The sequence below is a fragment of the Chenopodium quinoa genome, unplaced genomic scaffold, assembly GCF_001683475.1.
Source record: "Chenopodium quinoa cultivar QQ74 unplaced genomic scaffold, ASM168347v1, whole genome shotgun sequence".
NCBI classification, from domain to species: Eukaryota; Viridiplantae; Streptophyta; class Magnoliopsida; order Caryophyllales; family Amaranthaceae; genus Chenopodium; species Chenopodium quinoa.
The window spans coordinates 1,725,574-1,739,615 of NW_018743920.1; the positions used below are offsets into that span (position 1 = coordinate 1,725,574).

General features: G+C 34.0%; 1 protein-coding gene across 1 annotated transcript; it reads left to right on the forward strand.

The window, feature by feature from the left end:
* Positions 1-2,304: 2,304 nt before the first annotated feature.
* Positions 2,305-10,641, forward strand: LOC110687687. The gene is made up of 13 exons (XM_021864312.1): positions 2,305-2,697; positions 3,548-3,696; positions 3,853-3,982; positions 4,037-4,318; positions 4,422-4,627; positions 4,871-5,031; positions 5,562-5,821; positions 5,905-6,185; positions 6,561-6,654; positions 7,484-7,575; positions 8,359-8,488; positions 8,581-8,716; positions 10,505-10,641. Exons 1-13 carry the CDS (start codon positions 2,305-2,307, stop codon positions 10,639-10,641), a joined length of 2,451 nt encoding a protein of 816 aa, XP_021720004.1.
* The last annotated feature ends 3,401 nt before the right edge of the window (positions 10,642-14,042 follow it).

Sequence of the window (14,042 nt, forward strand, 5' to 3'; positions counted from 1 at the left end):
CTCCCATAAAATGCTCTTCATTTCCTTCTCTGCTTGTTTATTTTCTTTCAATTTCCTTTTGTTCTTTGAGCTTTTGCATTGTAGAAGATGTTGAGTTGGTGTGTCTGGTGGAGTTTCCCCTTTTTTTCCTTTTTTTTTTTTAATTGCAAAGAGTACTAATAAAGAAATATAGAAAACAAAAGACAATGAACAAATTACACTACGCAAAAACACCAAAGAGACACTTGCGAACAAATTTTATTCGAGCCAAGTTGGAGTACTTGAAGTCCACACTAGGTCCACGATCACGCTTTGTACCCACACGAACCACTTGGCAATTTGCAGTTGATCTAGCTCGATCCACCACAGAACTCATTTTCCTAAATTGAGAATGAAAAATAGACCTGTGACGGCGAAAAGGTAGGCGGGAAGACTTGGCACTGAAATGTAAAGTGGCGAACTGAAAACTTGAATCACAAACTTTTCTCACAAACTCCTGTGAATTCATCCCTCCCATATGACTATCAACATCAGAAAGGGCAATCATGCACTCCGAACTGTTGTGCGCCACTAGAGTACCTAAGAACTGTTGCAAAATGGGAACCAGCTGAGACTCTATTATGGGCATTGTCTGCCGATCCTCATCACAGGATACCTGTAGTGAAGTAAAGGTCGAGGACATCGCTACACTGGACTTCACATCGTGGGAGACTTCTGTCGTAATAGAGGAGCTAACCTTCTTCGGATACAATTGCAAAACTGGAGCATCTTGGGGCTATTGCACAACCTTCTTAGGATACCTAGACACCGCCTGTCGCTCCAATCCACCTGAAATCTTAACTGGAGTAGAAATAGAAGTCTCTGCTTCCCTAGAAGTTACATCTTGGGGGACCTCTGTCTAGATGGAAGTTTTACTCGGATGAACCCGAATAGACATTAATGAAATGGGAAAATGTAATCCTTAGTTGTGGTTGTTCGGGTATTTCTGCTCTTAATTTGTTTTTGGGTCTTATCAATCAATAATCAATAACTTGGCAAGTGCTATTTTTTGGTGTGTCCCTTATATTTTTTTTTAATATTTTTCTTAAAAAAAATCTAAAACTCTAATACTGCAGTGCTCTTGCACTAAGAGCCTTATTAGAGATGGATGAAGCCTAATCAAGTAATCATGGTAGAATGCCGCTGCCTTATAATTTTGTAGCAATAGCATGGAAATCATGGTAAAATATCGCTGCCTTATAATTTGTAGCAATAGCATGGGAATCATGGTAGAATGCCACCGTTTTTTAAGTTGTATCACATTTACTTTGAGCATTCACTTATGTCATCCATTTTAATATTATCTAATTGATTAATTATGAATATGACATATGTTAAACGACAAACTTATACATTGTATCGTTCTGTGATTATATTGTATTGTTTTGTGATTATAATGTTACAATATTTCCATTCGTTTACTTTCGGGTTGTGACAGAATGCAAAAATTGTTGAGAATACTCCGAATCAGACCCAAGTCCATTATACAATGAGGTCCAATCCACACACTTTTGATTAGTCAGCACAAGTTGTTAGTTAGTTATAATAACTTTTTCCGTTTTCTATTTTTCAGTTAGTTTTAGCTAGCTATATAAATGCTTCTCACGGCTGTAATAAGTAGTTGGTTGTAATAACTCTTCTCTCAAGATAATAAAATCCTCTTCTTCTTCCTGCTTAAACTTTTCTTTGCTCGAGCATTTTAATGGCGGATTTATGAATTTGACATGGTATCAGAGCCACTGATACTTTGATCCTGAAGATTTTCCGCTGCGATTTCCGTCGATTTGTTTTGGTTTGTTATTCTTATAGAATCTTGTTATTGGTTTCTTTTTGGATTGATTAGAAATTTTGTTGATCTGTTGCGATTGAAGTTTTCTGTTTGAAGTTTGCGACTATTCTGAAGATTGTCAGATTTTTTGGTTGATTGTGAAGTTGTTGTGTTTTGTTCTTGATTTTCTGATTGATCGATTGAATTGAGAGATTGTTACTAGATCCTTCTTGTGTTTTGTTGATAAGAGTTTGATTGGTTGTTGGGTTGTTCATTTTCTGGAAGTATTTTTTGGATTGTAAATTGTGGGTTGTTTTTTGAATTACATATTGTTCATTGATTCTGAAATATGGTTGGAATAGAGAATACTAATAATTCTAACAGGATTCTTGAACTTACTCAAGATCCTAATATGATTTACTATATACATCCTTCTGATAATAATACTCATAAATAGTACTCATAAGTTCATCTCTGAGGTTTTTGATGGAGAAAACTATTCTTCATGGAAGAGATCGATGATAATTGGGTTATCAACTAAGAATAAGTTGAGTTTTGTTGATGGAACTTTACCTACTCCAATTTCTGGGGATGTTAATTACAAAGCCTATGTAAGATGTAACGATTTGGTTATAGGATGGATTCTAGGTGTTCTAGGGCCTGTTACTAAGAAGAGTGTTTTCTTTTATAAGACTGCAAGAGAGATGTGGAAAGATTTAGAAGAAAGATATGGTCAAGTTTCATCTACTAAATTGTATGGGATTCAAGAACAAATCTCTGCAGCTCATGAAGAAACTGAGGAGATTGCTGAATTTTTTGTAAAGATCAAAGTTCTCTGGGATCAACTTGATGATGTAAACCCCATACAAGTTTGTACTTGCAATGGTTGTGTGTGTAATGTTACAAGTGATGTAAGTCTAAAACACCCCTCCAACAAGTTTTTATGGTATTTAGACTTGAATGAAACACAACTCACTTTGAAACAATTTAAAATAGTGAAACTAACCAAAACTCAAGAACACACTCAAAGTTCTGGGTTCTTAGGCTAGATACAAGACTCACTCAATCTCTCTTTAATCTTGTCACTCAAGAACTAACTCAAAGCAACAAGGAACAACACTCAAACTTTGGACAAACACAAAGAAGAATGCTAGCAACCTCACGGTTTTATGTATAACTCCAAAAACTCATTTTATTTCTGGTTTGCTCTCCCTTTTATAGAGGAAAGGAGCAGCAAAAAAGCACACCAAAAGGCATGAAAAACCATCCAAAAGATGGAGAGCCAAAAGCCACGGTTTTCCTTAAACAAGCTAGCTTAAATGCACTAATTAAGCCTAAAGATGAAGAGTTAAACTCTTCCTATTGCAACCGGCCAAAGAGAAACTCTTGGCATTATTTTTCAGCAAAGAAAACAACAAACTTAAGCTAATAATACTAAGTAAACGGACCAAGCAACACATGCCCAAAACAGTAGTGAAATGGGCCAAAGTGTGATTTATTTATGCCAACCGTTTTTCAATCTTCAATCCACCCATGAAATGCAACGTAGAATTTCGGCCTTCTTTGAAAATGGATAAAAACCCAAGAGTCTCCAAGACTAGAGCAACTGGCTCTTGATCCATGGAGCTTCTAAGTGGGCTTCTTAATCTTGGATCAACAGGAAAGTTTCTAAAGATACAGTAGGATTACAGGTTATTACAATTCTTGATGAAACTGATAGATGAGTATAAACAAGTTAGAAGCAATATCCTGATGATGCAGCCTCTTCCCACTTTGCCTTTGGCATATAGAATGTTATTACAAGAACAAAAGCATAAGCAAATTAGTGAGCATGTTAATATTGTAACTTCTTTAGAAGCTTTTGCATTTGCAGCAGATAAAAGGAAATTCACTGATAGGCCTAGTTTTCAGTCTTACAATAGACCTAGTCAAAACAATCAGGCTAACGATTCTTAGTCTTATGGATCTAGAGGAGGTTTTCAAGGAAGGAATAATGGCACTGGTTATAAAGGAAGAAGCATGTTTTTCTGTGAACATTGTAAGATAACTGGTCATACAATTGACAGGTGTTTTAAGCTGAAAGGGTATCCACCTAATTTTAAGGCTAATAATCAGAAGAAGTTTGCTAATATTGTTCAGGGTGATGGTTCTTTTTCTGCTGATCAATTTGATGACAATAATGATGGTAGTGATCTTGTGACAACTACTTTTACAAGGGGACAATATACTAAACTGATGAATTTCTTATAGACACCTAAAGATGATAGTGCAATGAGTTCAACAGCAGCTTCCAAGGAAGAAAACAAGTCTGCAGCTTACTTTGCAGGTAAAATGTGCCTCTTTTCAGCTTTTAAGAATGGGTGGATTATTGATAGTGGGGCAACAGATCATATTTGCTATGACTTGTACTTGTTTGATTCTTATTCTCCTTTACAACATGGAGATAACACTATAACTATATCAGATGGCAATGAAGTAGTCATTTCTCAGATAGGGGAAGTTACTTTAGAGCAGAACATAGTCCTCAAAAATGTTATATGTCCCTAAATTCCAGTTCAACCTAATATATGTTCATAAACTTTGCAAGGACATGAACTGTAATGTTAAGTTTACCTCTGATTCTTGTATTATACAGGATCCTTCCTTGGCCAGGGAAATTGTTCTTGGTAGACAAAAGTCAGGATTGTACCATGTTGGTGATAGATTGCCTCCAATTCCTTTTGAGGATCTTAATTTTCCCACTTCTGAGGATCTTGACTCTCCCACTTCTACCTCTGTAAGTAGTCATACAGTTACATATGCTAGTGCAGAAAATAATAATGCTAAACTTTGGCATTTAAGGTTAGACCATCTTCCCTTTAAGAAAATAGGCTATGTTTTACCAGAAGTGAAAAATAAAGGCTAGTGTTATAGTATATGTCAAATCTATTTTAAAGCCAGACAAATTAGATTGTCTTTTACTTGTAGTGAAATAAAAAATTATGCTCCTTTTGAGTTAATTCATGTTGATATTTGGGGACCCCTTCGTTTTAAAACTCATAATGGTTGCTCTATGTTCCTTACTATTGTTGATGATTTTACTAGAATGACATGGATTCACATGCTTCAATTCAAGTCTGATTCTGTTCAAATATTGTTTGATTTTGTTACCTTTGCTGAGAAGCAACATAATTGTATAGTTAAGTTTATAAGAACATATAATGCCAAGGAGTTTACTAGGGGAGGAATTGTTGAGTTGCATACTGGTAAAGGGATACATCATCAAACTAGTTGTGTAGGAACTCCGATCCACAACAAAATGGGATTGTAGAGAGAAAACATAAGCACTTGTTAGAAACAGCCAGAGCTCTTTATTTTCAATCAAAGGTTCCTCAAAGGTATTGGGGTGAGTGTGTTTTAAGTGCATCCCATCTCATAAAAAGAATGCCTTTATCAGTTCTAAACTACCTCACACCATACCAGAAACTCTATAAAATCCCACCAAATCTTTCTCATCTTAGAGTCTTTAGTTGTCTTTGCTATGTTTCCACTTCTAAAGTAGGGAGGAGTAAGTTTGATCCATGAGCTGATCCCTGTGTTTTCATAGGATATTCTCCTACTAAAAAAGGATATAAAGTACTTCATTTAGATAACAATACTAATTATGTCAGTAGAGATGTACATTTCCATGAACAACACTTTCCCTTTCACTTACCAAAGTCAAAAGAGGTTACACCTTTTCAATTTTTCCTACCAAACTTGAATAATGATCATATCTTTGCTGATCCATTCTTAGATCTTACAGAAGGGTATCCAGTTGTTCCTACTTCACAAAATTTGTTTAATCATCATTCCACTACTCAAACCTTCTCTGATCATTCTTCTGCTTCACAAACCAATAGTGATCCTCACACAGAATCTGTATCTTCTAATTCATCATCCTTTTATACTCAGGACACAAATTCTACTTCCAATTCTTCTTCTCTTCCTTATCCTATTCATTCTCCTTCCAGTTCTGCTGAAGTCACTGATATTCTTTCTTCCATAATACCTGAAGTAGATTCCGACCCAGACAGATTCCTGCATGGATGAATGATTATGATTGCAGAACTTCTAAAAAGGCTAACCTTTCTTATTAGTGTAACCTGGTTAGCTATTCTAGCATACCAGAAACTAAAAAAGCCTTAGCTGTCCTGTCCTCTGCCATAAAAGAACCTAGTACCTATAAAGAAGCCTCTAAACATCCTGATTGGATAAATGCAAGGCAAAAAGAACTTGAAGCTCTACAGAAGAATCATACATGGGAGATTGTTAATCTGCTTGCTGGTAAGAAACCTATAGGGTGTAAATGGGTTTTCAAGATCAAGCTTAGGGCAGATGGTACCATAGAAAGATTCAAGGCAAAGCTTGTTGCAAAAGGGTATACACAAAAAGTTTGGGATAGACTATGAAGAAACCTTCACTCCAGTTGAAAAAGGAAATTTGTTATCAGATGCATCTTTTTACAGAAGTCTAGTAGGAAAGCTGAACTTTCTCACACATACCAGGCATGATCTTGCATATACAGTCCAGTATTTGAGTTAGTTCATGTAGAGTCCTAGGATTATTCATTGGGAAGCTTTACAGCATACTCTGAGGTATGTTACTCAAACAGCATGACAAGGAATATTATTAAAAGCTTCAAATACTTTAACTTTGCAAGCTTTTAGTGATTCAGACCGGGGGGGAGGGCTTGTCTTGATTCCAGAAAGAGTGTTACTGGTTATGTTCTGCAACTTGGTGCCTCACCTATTAGCTGGAAGTCAAAGAAGCAGCCAACCACTTTAAGATCTTCATCTAAATCTGATTATAGAGCCATGGCATGTGCAGCTGCTGAAGTAACATGGATGGTTAGGCTACTGCAAGAACTTGGATTACAGATTTACTTCCTGTCACTCTTCATTGTGACAACCAATCTGCATTACACATTGCAAGAAACCCAGTATTTTATGAAAGGACAAAATATATAGAGATTGATTGCCATTTCACAAGAGAAAAGGTAATGGAAGGTTTAAAGCTGACTTATGTTCCAACTCAATCCCAATTGGCAGATGTCTTCACCAAAATCTTGCCTTCTGCTCAATTCTTTGATCTTCTGTCCAAGCTTGGCCTGTTCAAACCACAATTCAGCTTGAGGGGGGGGGGTGTTGAGAATACTCCGGATCAGGCCAAGGCCCATTATACAATGAGGTCTAGTCCACACACTTTTGATTAGTCAACACAAGTTGTTAGTTAGTTATAACAACTTTTTCCTTTTTCTATTTTTCAGTTAGTTTTAGCTAGCTATATAAATGCTTCTCACAGTTGTAATAAGTAGTTGGTTGTAATAACTCTTCTCTCAAGATAACAAAATCCTCTTCTTCTTCCTGCTTAAACTTTTCTTTCCTCGAGCATTTTAATGGAGGATTGATGAATTTGACAGAAATTATATGTAATTATATCTTGCATTAAACTGGCTCAATTACTGTGTATGTGGCTGATTCATAGTCAAATTCATTTTAACCTTGCATTGAATTGATCTTCTTCTCTTTGGTCCACTCTGCTGCTGAGTACTCTTGCAAGGTTATTGCTACTGCTGGCCTCGCAAGGCGGCTGCCGCCTTGCCAACTAAAGTAGTACAAAACTCCTTGCCAACTAAAGTAGTACAAAACTGTCTTAGGAATTGTTCAAGGATTGCAGTCATGCAGAGCTGAAACAAAACTAATGTTGCTGCTGGGGTTGTTAAATGATTGGACTGTTGTTGCTGCTGAGGTTGGTTATGGGTCTGCCGGGTATGCTCCTATAAGGTTCAGGAAAGGCCATATCATTAAGAATTCATGGGGATGCTGCTCTTGTTGTAATTATGGTGTTGTGATATTTTGTCCTTTTACTTTTTTGGATGAAAAGTGTAAATATTTCCTATTTTTTTTTTAAATAATTTTTTAAGGCATAAAGGGCATTAGCTCATGTAATGGGCACCGGTTAGGCTTTTGAATCGGTTCCCATTATCATAAAAGGGCACCGGTTCAGTTCCAATAACCTTTGTAATGGGCAACCCCTTGAGCACCTACAGTTCAAAATCAGTGCTCATAGGAGGGTTTTGATGCATGCAGTGTCCATTTAGCTTTTTCTACTAGTGATTTTACCCCTTTTCCTTTCCTTTTCTTCGTTGAAGTGTACTCTAAGAGCTCTCCATCAACCTGTGAACTTTCTCTCTCCCATTAAAGCAACTTCTACGGTAACATATATTAATAATAATAATTAATTAAAGGGTTTATCGCCAATTTAATTGGTGATTTGGGTTAATTTTGTTTTTTTTTTTATCGTTGTTAATTGTTGTTGTTGGGTGACGACGATGATGGTGGTGACGATTTGAATAGGTAAGTTTTAGTTAGAAGCAAGAATTAAGAAGGATTCTTTTTTGGCTCCTAAGACTTGTGGGCCGGGTTAGCATTGGTTGAGGGAGCAGGTTTTTGGGTGACATTGGTGACAACGATGGATGTTGTTGCTTGAATGCGGGGTGTAAATGCCGCTCTTTCCTCCATTAATATCCCACTACTTTTGTTATTGGGGAGGTGTCGTCTATTGAGGAGAGGTAAAGGAGGTAGTGTTGGGTGCAGGAAGGTAGGGAAGGGGGTGGGTTTGTTTGGTTGGCCATTGGTGTTTTCAAGGGTGTTGGGTGGTAGTGTTAGTGGCAATGAGGTGGTTTGTGGAGTAGATGAGAAATAATTTTTTTTTTAAATAAAAATATTTAACTTGTAAAATGGGTAATTCTAGAAACAGAATGTTCCTGAAAGGCTGAGAGTGTTAGGGTATTAAGGTATCAAGAGGTCCTAGAGTTTAAGTCCAGTTGTCCAAAAGTCCTTAGGAAAGTCCCTAAGCTCCGCCTTGCAAGAGCGTCTAGGGGCTCGGCCTACAAGAAAGAACGAGAAGGTTAGCTGCCCCGGGGTGTGACTCGGGAAAGATCATTCGATGCTTAAGTCAGCGAATCATACTTTAAGAGAGAGAAAGTAGAGAGAGAGTGTGGACTTTCTAGAGAGAGAAAGTAAAGAGAGAAGGAGTGAGAATCAGAGAAATTACCATCATTAATAATTTGAGAGCTTTTTGTGGATGTACTTTCAGGTGGCATAACTGTACTTTAGTGGACAAATTAGGGGTAAATTTGTACTTTATGATGATTAATAGTGGGCTAGATCATGGAGGGGTATTTTCGTCATTTCAAGTGACTGGGTTTAGGACATGGACTAGGCCCAAACATTTAGGCTTATAAAAAGAAGATTGATATCAAAGGCTCAAAGGTGAGATTATTTCGAGAATAATCGAGGCTGGGATTAATTATTTTCGGATGACTAAGCAAAGGTGAGATTATTTTTTTTCCATTTTTTCTTTTTTTTGGTTTCTTATATTGCACATGCATGCATTGTGTGTATTTTCTAGCTTATATTTTTGAGATGTCTAGCTACTAGTATTTTACAACAAATCAACAATAGAGTTTATTGTATCACCATGCCGGCGTTTTTTTATTTTATTTTATTTTATTTTTTATAATAAGACCCATACGATATGTTTAATTTACACAAAGGTCTTAATTGTGAGATTATTTATGACCTTGGCCATTATTAAAAATCTAATATACAAAGTGAAGAGGGGTTCCAAAACTACCCCTTCTTAACTTTTTTGTTTTTTAAAAAAACTAGCATTGTATCACCATTCCCACATGTTTTTTATTTTATTTTTTTTATTTTTTTATTTTTAAGAACCATACAATAACATGTTTATTTTACAAAAAGATCTTTATTGTGAGGTTTGTGAGAGCTTGACCATTATTAAAGACGACAATTGAAAAATCCGCCAAGGTGGATGGATGTGATACTTCATACTTGAATGCGTTAACAGCCTCATGCTACCAATAATTTATTTGACAACATATTCCCTTTCATTTTCAACTGTCCCAATTTGATTGTCATGTATGTCAATCCACTTCTTAACTAAACAAGTGATAATATCTTTAATTAATTAGCAATGAGTATAGATTATAAAAAAAATTTATATTTAGACATCTATATATTAAGATGAATCTAAACCAGCGATAATATCTATAAATTTATGACGATATTTCGCGTCACGAGTCCGTCCTAAAAAGGGGTTGTCGGAGAACATTTTGGGTCATTTTCAAATATGAAGGTGTTGTAATTATTATGAAATTCATATATTGAGAAAGTGTTATGATTATTACGAATCTGAGTGTATTATATTTCTCACCTCGAATGATCCATGAAGTATTGTTTTTCTTTAATTACTTCCAACAATAATATTGCACTCTTACGGTCTTGCCGATGACTGCCATGCAATCTACGTAAATATTTGTCCTCTTTGCTCCAATAATTGCTGATAGAAACTGTATAGAGTAAGTCCTCCAATGCGGTTGAGAAGTGCTCAAGAAGAGTGAGAAATTTAGTCATTTAGATACATTAAAAATAAATTAGCACGTATATTAAGTAAACACGGTAGATCGTTTAAACATTGGTGTAGGTACATAAAGAAAACACCTCTAATATTCATTATAAATTCATCACACAATTACTTTAACTACATCAAGTATAAACCACCCTTACATCTAGCTAATATTACAATTTAAAACAAAAAAAAAAAAAAAAAAAAAAAAAAAAAACACAAAACAAAACATGTTAACAAACTGAATCTGATCAATGGCATTTGCAGATAGCCATTGTTGCCTATATAAGGCAGAGGCATTGAAAGATTCTCCACGTGCATGGAAGCAAATCAGGTTGTCTTTGGTACCAGGAAAGATTTTGATAGCCTTGATCCTCTCAATAATATTAGGGGGAAACGTATAGAAACCTAGGAGATTCTTACTAATAAATCACAAAAGATGGTCAAAGATGATTTTGTGAATATTGTAAAAGTCCCTTATGGTGCAATAAAAGAAACGGATGAAGTATTCTTTTATATGCGATATATTTAAAATGAGTTTATCGAAAATAAAACTTTAAAATAACTTTTTTATCCTAAAAAATCTATATGATATCACTTAGAGACACATCATCTAACGTTATACATACACATTTGTCACTCATAAAACTTTTAATAAAGGTCACTATGTTAAAACTAGGATTACTATATATGTTGAGCAATGTGTTAGTTGTGCATGTATGAAACTTGGTCCACAATAATAATATTGTAAACCAGGTCCACACAAGTTTTTTCCTTGATTTTACCCATTTAAAGAGTGTAACTATCCCTTCATTTTGCAGCATATTGAATTTAGCAAAAATTAGAAAGTTTTGTCTCTAGAAAAATCAATATCTATTGAAATGTACGTCCAACTACTGGTAACAACAAAAAAACAATAAAGTTTATTGTATCACCATACCGACATGCTTTTGCTTTTATTTTTATTTATTTTTTGTTTGTTTGTTTGATAAGAATCGAACCATATATACATGTTTAATTTACACAAAGATCTTTATTGCGAGATTTGTGACCTTGGCCACTATTAAAAACGAAAATTGAAAATTTCACCAAGGTGGTTGGGTGTGATACTTGAATGAGTTATCAACCTCATGCAGCATGTTACCAATAACTGAATTTGACAACATAATCCCTTTTTTATTTGAACTGTAATGTCCTAACTTAATTGTCATATTTGTCAATCCACTTCTTAACTAATTAAGCAATACTATCTTTAATTAATTAGCAATAGGCATAGATTATATAAAAAAATTATATTTAGAAATCTATATGTTAAGACGAATCTAATATTTACAAATTACCCATGCGACTATAAAAAAATTATATTCAGAAATCTATATGTTAAGACGAATTTAATATTTACAAATTATCCATGTGACTATGTTAAATATATAAATTAATCATAAATAATGGTCAAATCGATGTACATGATATTGCAAAAGTCTATATGGGGCATGTAAAAGATACGGATGCATGATGTATTTATTATTGAAAGGAGACTCTTGTTTTGTGGTCCTTGTCAAGTTGTGGATCAAATTTACATCATACCTGCTCGATCTATTGATAGAGCAATTGGAGAAAGAAACTTAGATAAGTTTGTTGCCCCAAATGATCGATATTTAACGATAATGCTAGTTATATGTGAGCCACTGATTAATAAGTGAGCAATATTACTATGATATGGAAGAAAGAAAAAAAGAAAAAAAAAAAAACCTATTCCCTCTGTTCTACTTTTCGTTCTATTTGTTTTTTGCGCGATTTTCAATGCAATATTTTACTTACAATATGTCAAGGTACTTACAAAAAAAAAAAGTTACATATTTGAAAGCTAAAATTTGAGATGAATCTAACAAAATCTCACACAAAGAAGTTGGTTTGCGTGAATTTGAGAGAGGGTTATATGAGATAGACTGGTAGACATATCAGAGAGAAATGACTATAGAATCCTGGACAAATGATCAAATTCAATCAAAAACTAGTATTCATTTTCAAATAAAAAAGGAAATATTATCAAGAACTATCCAATAAATATATCATTTTGTCAACAAATACTCATTTAAAAATTTTATCAAAGTAACTACCATTTAAATTATTAAACATTGAGTAACACTATCCATTTATATAAATTTCGACAAAAAATCCGGTGAGTGAGGCTCAATTTCATTTTTTACTCCTAAAATTTGTTCTAACCCTCTTATAAGTAAATAACTACTCACCCTTTTTTGTTTGATCTTCTTTTCATAAAAAAAACCCACTAACTTTCTCCTCCTTTAACCATTTAACATGTCAAAATCTAAAAAAAATTGGATTTTAAGATGAGTTTTTGTGAAGAGAAGATGAGAAAAAGGATGGGTAGCTATATATTATGGTTAGAACCTATTATAAGAGTTAAATTTTGAAAAAGAGCCCCATCTACCGGAGATTCTTGTCGAAATTCACAAATAGGTACTACTCCAAGTTAATTTGAAATTTAAGGATAGTTTTTTTTTATAAGAGTTTTAAGCGAGTATTTGTTGACAAAATGATATATTCAGTGGGTAATTCTTGATAATATTTTCAATAAAAAAAACACATATCATTGAGTCGACCGAGTTCAGGTCAAGTTTTACCCGCAAATTAGAGGTAAAATTGGGATTTGGGTCAAAACAATTTTATTCAAGATCAACAAAAATGGAAACCGACACGTCTAGTGATTATGTATTCTTTTATAAGCATTCTTTATACGTAGTAGTGTAGTACTAGTTTTCTCTCTATTTTTTTTTATTTTTTATTTTCTTATTACAATAACGGCTGGTCGTGTATGTGAGAAGGTATTTTGAGTCAATCATTGTTTCCTAATAAATGGATGGTATTGGTGTGGATTTAATACTAGAAATATACGGTTGTGATTGAAATAATAAAATGAATACCAAATTATCGTATTCATTATAAAATTATCTAGATCCCTACCTTATAAAAAGTTTAAAAGAACTCTTATGAATAGTGTGATGATTTTTTTACTTATATATCCATTTATGTAATATTAACTTGTTAAGTGTGTTTATTTACTTATATATCCATTTATGTAAAATGTTTATTTACTTATATATCCATTTATGTAATATTAACTTGTTAAGTGTGTTAATGCTTCCCGTATTTGTTTTTCTTCTTTAATCTTCCTTCCCTTCCAACTAACAACCTTTTCCCCTCTTTTAAACCCCCTTTCTCTCTCTTTCCTCCTTTACTTCCATACTCTCTTTCTCTCCTCCATTGAAGCGAAATAGTCCTCCATTAAAGAAGCGCCTACCAAGTTAAGCCACATGAAGAAGAAGAGGAGGTGATTGTTGAATTTGATGTCGAGTTAGAAGGAAAAATTGTTTAACATGTTAATAATCCTCCTCAAGGGGTAGGGGGAAAAGGCCAGATATAATCCACTTTGTTACCATTTCCTTAAAAAAACACACAAACCCACCGAAGTCACTTCCTCTATGTTTTACTTACCTATCACCTAATTAGACATTCTTCTTTTGAAATTTTTTCTGTTAACTTTTTGTTGCAGCATTTTAAGTTTCACGTTTGTCAATGTATCTCTAATTATAGACATGTAAAAAAATCTAAATATTAAATATTTAAAACATATATATAATAAATCAAGATAAATCTAATTAATAAGATCCTACATGACTTTTGCCAACAAATAAAGTCAATAAAAATAAAAATTAGTTATAAAAATGTGAATAGTGTATATGTATTTTCAAGTGTTGCAACTAAAATTGACAGAGGATGT